This window comes from Atta colombica, unplaced genomic scaffold (assembly GCF_001594045.1).
Source record: "Atta colombica isolate Treedump-2 unplaced genomic scaffold, Acol1.0 scaffold236, whole genome shotgun sequence".
Lineage (NCBI taxonomy): Eukaryota > Metazoa > Arthropoda > Insecta > Hymenoptera > Formicidae > Atta > Atta colombica.
In genome coordinates, this window is record NW_017259334.1 from 306,206 (window position 1) to 310,955 (window position 4,750).

A 4,750-nucleotide genomic window follows, 5' to 3' on the forward strand; every position below is an offset into this window, starting at 1 on the left:
GCTTTTCCTGCAGTGCGCCTTGTCCGCCCATCGATAAACCTTGGAAGAAAAAAAAAACATATCTAAGTCAGTCTTTCGCAAAGAGCGGTATATCACGAGGGAGAAAAACGAGATAAAGACTGTAATGAGTCTTATTAGTCCATACAAAAGTGGATAAATTAAAAGACATTTTCAAGGTCTCTTGTATAAAGTACGATGGCGATATAACATTATATCGGAAACAACAAGCTGTTTGCTTTTCTTGATACAATCGAGCTAACGTGTAATTGCTAAAGAAAACATGGAAAGATAAGATAAGTTGCATATAGGAAGTTGTCTGACGTAACATTTTGGAGCAGCTCGGAGATGACTAAGCATAATAGTGCTCGAAATATATTGTAAATCAAGATAGATACCATATTTTATTGAAAGACAACTAGCTTTAAATTCACTAAACGGATACGAGAAAGGAAGAATGCAAAATTTATCGAACGTTTTACATATGCCACAGATGTAATCTTATAATCCATAAGATAGGATCTGTCGGTTTATATAATATGATATTATCATGATGAATTACTATTTCGCTTATATTGCTCAGCAATATGAGGATTAGAGTGGATGTAGACCGATATTAGTTATCAGATTATTCGTACAAACATTAAAAACTTTCTCGGAATTACGTGTCAATGCAACGTCTGGAAAGCAACCATTTATTAAATCGACCTATTTAATTGTCTGTACTAAAGAATTTTATTAATTTAGTAAAAGGCTAGTAAATATATCTACTTACATATCTAATGAACTTTACAATCAAGTTGATTGATTGTTATTTGTTATTTTATTATTAATATTAATCCAATAATCATTTAATAGTAATATTAAATTAAATTAATGTATTTATATTTATATTTATATTATTACTGACATTACACTTATTAATATTAGTATTATTATTATTATTATTATTATTAATTGGATTGTATCACAAATTGTTTATTTATTAATCGATGCAATTACCTTTTTTAGGCTTCCAAAATCCCTCCCATCTACGAACGTCCAACAACCAGCAACATTTCAGTTGAGGAAGGAGGTGTTATTAACGTAAGTACTGTTCCGATTCTGAGAAAAGATCCGGGAATAGTGAAACATCGCGTTCTGGACCTGGACCTGGACAATCAGATATTGATGGGAAGATGCAAACGTTTCAGGTATCAAAATCATGCAACCGTCAGCAGCTTCCGTTATCTGTTACTCGTGGCGTGAGATCGCGGCCACTGGGAGATGTCACCTCGATGAAGGTGGAGACAGTTCCTCTGCTGAGCCCGACTATGGAGTCCGAGCTTTTGAAGGAGCCCTGGATATTCCCGCACACAAAGGCAAATCTTACGAAAGAAGAGGATCCTGTGGCACTTTCCGCCTGGGAAGAGGACTTTCAGGATCTGAGCAGTTGGTGCATGGATACGTTCCAGGGTCAATGCGATTTTCATATAGGTGAATCGGCTACGTTTAAACTATCAGGTATACATTTATATATATAAATAATTTTATTAGGCGTTTATTAGGCATGGAATTTCATTACCTAATTCATCAGGACCGATATAATCAATGCAGAACATTAGTATGGATTCGCTTTGTTCCAGATACGAAATACGAAGGTAACGGCGTTTCGATTGTAAAAGAGGAAGAGTTAAAGAATTTGACGAAAACGACTGATGAGAAGTTGGATTTGAAGATGGATACCGTTAAGACGACTAAAAAATTAAATGACAACCGTCATTTGCTGCTATCTCCATCGGAACTCGTTAATAAATATGGATTAGGATATAATAATGAGGAGAACAATACATCCAGCTCGTGGTTAATGTCACCAAAATCTATAGCTTCTAAGAGCACCTCGCCGAGCAAACAGTATGATGCAGATGTTAGCGCGTCACTCCAATCCAAGAGTCATGATTTGAATTACGCTTGCCCGACGTCACTTAACACCGTCGCAAATCAGCGCGAAACATGGGATGAATTACGCACAATCGAGACGACTGGATCGGATACTTTCGACTTATTGTCATACCTTTGGGAAGTATGTTGATACAAAGAAAAAACGATTTTAAGTAATCTGAAAGTATCTCAAAATTTAAGTATCTGAAAATAATTTTGTTGAAACATAAATAATTATATGTAAAACGCTTAAATGTTGATGACAATGCTGCAAAACGTTTTAATATTCTAGTAATCAGTTTCCTCATAAAAAATTTAGCTAAGTACACAGATCATCAGAAAGTAATTTTATTGGATTTTTATCTATCAAAATAATTATAGCAGACGAGAATGTCAGATTTTTTCAGCATTACTCATATTTGAGTTCCTTACAATATAATTATTTTGATGGTCTAAACAAAATTCTTCTGAAGTATCTAACTAAATTTTTAGATATTTCAACAAAATTATTTTTTTCGTGCATATTTAGCGGAGTATTTGATTCAATCGCTATAACTATTCATACGATTTATTCTAAAATTGATTTTTATTACAGGATGAAATACGTTCGCTGGAAAATAATATATCTACCGATTCTTCGACGTTGAAAGTTAGACCGCACGCAGCAACGTCATCGTCAGTACGATCATTTACTTCCACAAAGGTAAAAACGGAGAAGATCGACGAACCGGCGCCGGCGCCGGCACCGGCACCGGCACCGGCGCCGGCGCCACCTTCGCCGCGTCGAAGGATGGAGACTCGCGCAACATCGACGATAACCTCGTCCACGGTCAAGTCTCCTGTAGCATCTCGAAGATCGGAGAGAACGAGGGTAGCGACTACTAAAAATAAAGAGAGGGAGAAAGCAGCTGTCACCAGTACAAAGACGAAAGATAAGAACGGGAGGAAAAGATATTATGAAGAAAGCGATTCTGAAGAGGATGTCGTCCTCGCTCAATATAGGGAGTGCCGTGAAAAAAACAATGAGGCTTCGCGAAGATCACGGATGAACAAGAAAGCTAAGGAATCGGAAATGACCAAGAGAGCGACTGAGTTGGAAAGGGACAACAAAATATTGAAGATGAAGGTCGAGGAGCTGGAGAAGCTGGTGACGTCGATGCGTACCGCGTTATTACAATCTGCTTTAAAGAAAGAATTTTAAGTACGCGTTATTTAATACCTAGACATTTTCACGATCTGTCGCGCATAATCTAATTAACCATATTTGTTACGTCTTTTCGTCATGCATACGCCATTATTATGCGACAATGTCTTTTACCACGAAAAAGCTATATGAATTTTAACGTTGAACTTATTTGCCTTAATTGTCTTAATGTAAGGTTAAAAGTGTTCTTGAAAGCTTATTATTATAGCTATTTTGATATTATTTTATTGAGAGATAGTTCTTTTTATTTATCCTGCTTCAGTATCTATTCTATATATCGTTACACAATTTAATTGTCCCGACTAACTAATCGCAAACTAGCGATAGATTAATTGTACGCTGCTGCAATGCGTTAAAAATGTTTTTAAAAAATGTTTTCACAACGTGACATTTGGCTTGCTGTATGTCGGTATGCTGAAGTATATTAAATAAATATTTATTTTGTTATAACAAATGAGAGAAAAAGAGAGATAGAAATTAGTATGTATTTTACGTAACACACACACACACACACACACACACTTACACACACGCGCGCGCGCGTATACGCTATACTTGTAAGTTACTTTGTGTATAAATACTACACGAACGAAGAGCAGACATACGAGTTTAAATAATAATACTAATATCCAGAAGATTTTAATCCGAACAAAATCACATGATCATATTTTGTTCAGCCTTATATTGTACCTGAAAAAGAAGAAAGGAAGAGCATAGAATCCTATTGCAGAAAGAAGCATGTAATTGGTGATACACACAGTTTTCTACTACTTGTGGTGTGGACTCAACGATGCTGAGTAAACGATACATTGTAACAAGTAAAGTCCAATAAAATTCTTTATTTTGAAAAATCAATCTTAGATTCGCACATCATTCCGCATTGCAAATAGCGACAAGTTAAAAATAACAATGGCATCCTTTATGACTCATTCTTTTGCACGCAATGTTTATTGACGAAGCCAACCCTATGTCAATTTACGTTAAGAGCTACGGCACGCAAGATATTTTCGTAGATTATTCGCTGAGGACAATTAATAAATACAATATGATTGCCGAGATATGCATATATGCTGATATGTGGCTGAAATGCCGCGACGCGACGAGGTGTCGTGAGATAATTATAAAATCGATAACGATAAAAATGAAATGGTAGCAAATGAATTGCTATGAATTGCTGCTCTTACAGAAATTTAATACTGATAGTGAATAATTACTTATTTTGAATATTAAAAGTTATTCACTGGTTTTACATACAAATGTATACAATATATACAAAAATGTATATTGTATTTAAATATTTTAATTACTTGTTTCAAGTATTTAAAAAAATTCATATATCCACAAATCTATAAGTCCATCACAATTGCATCAAATTTATTCTAAATATATTTTGAATAAAAATTCTAAATATATTTTGAATTCCTAGTAAATTTAATATTTCAATATTTAATATTATTTACATCAAGATTATTAAATAAATTCGAATTGTTTATTATATGAGATGACTTCTTTAACAAAATTTTATATAATATTTTCTTGTTATAAGTATACTTTAAAACTATTATATTATTATTATAAAACTATTATATTATTATAAAACTATTATATTATTATTAAGAAAATATTCTT

The 4,750-nt window shown here is 33.8% G+C and overlaps 1 protein-coding gene across 1 annotated transcript; it reads left to right on the top strand.

Annotated features, from left to right (window-relative positions):
• The first annotated feature begins 584 nt into the window (after positions 1-584).
• LOC108688551 (uncharacterized protein DDB_G0284459-like) lies at positions 585-3,575 on the top strand. The gene is made up of 5 exons (XM_018194854.1): positions 585-602; positions 1,009-1,083; positions 1,191-1,500; positions 1,623-2,059; positions 2,513-3,575. Exons 1-5 carry the CDS (start codon positions 585-587, stop codon positions 3,116-3,118), a joined length of 1,446 nt encoding a protein of 481 aa, XP_018050343.1. The 3' UTR covers positions 3,119-3,575.
• Positions 3,576-4,750: the final 1,175 nt, after the last annotated feature.

Bases quoted from the DNA above. Each gene is read 5' to 3' on its own strand.
- LOC108688551 (XM_018194854.1), top strand. The intron at 1,084-1,190 runs GTAAGTACTGTT...CAAACGTTTCAG, and splicing joins AGGAAGGAGGTGTTATTAAC to GTATCAAAATCATGCAACCG. The intron at 2,060-2,512 runs GTATGTTGATAC...TTTTTATTACAG, and splicing joins TATTGTCATACCTTTGGGAA to GATGAAATACGTTCGCTGGA.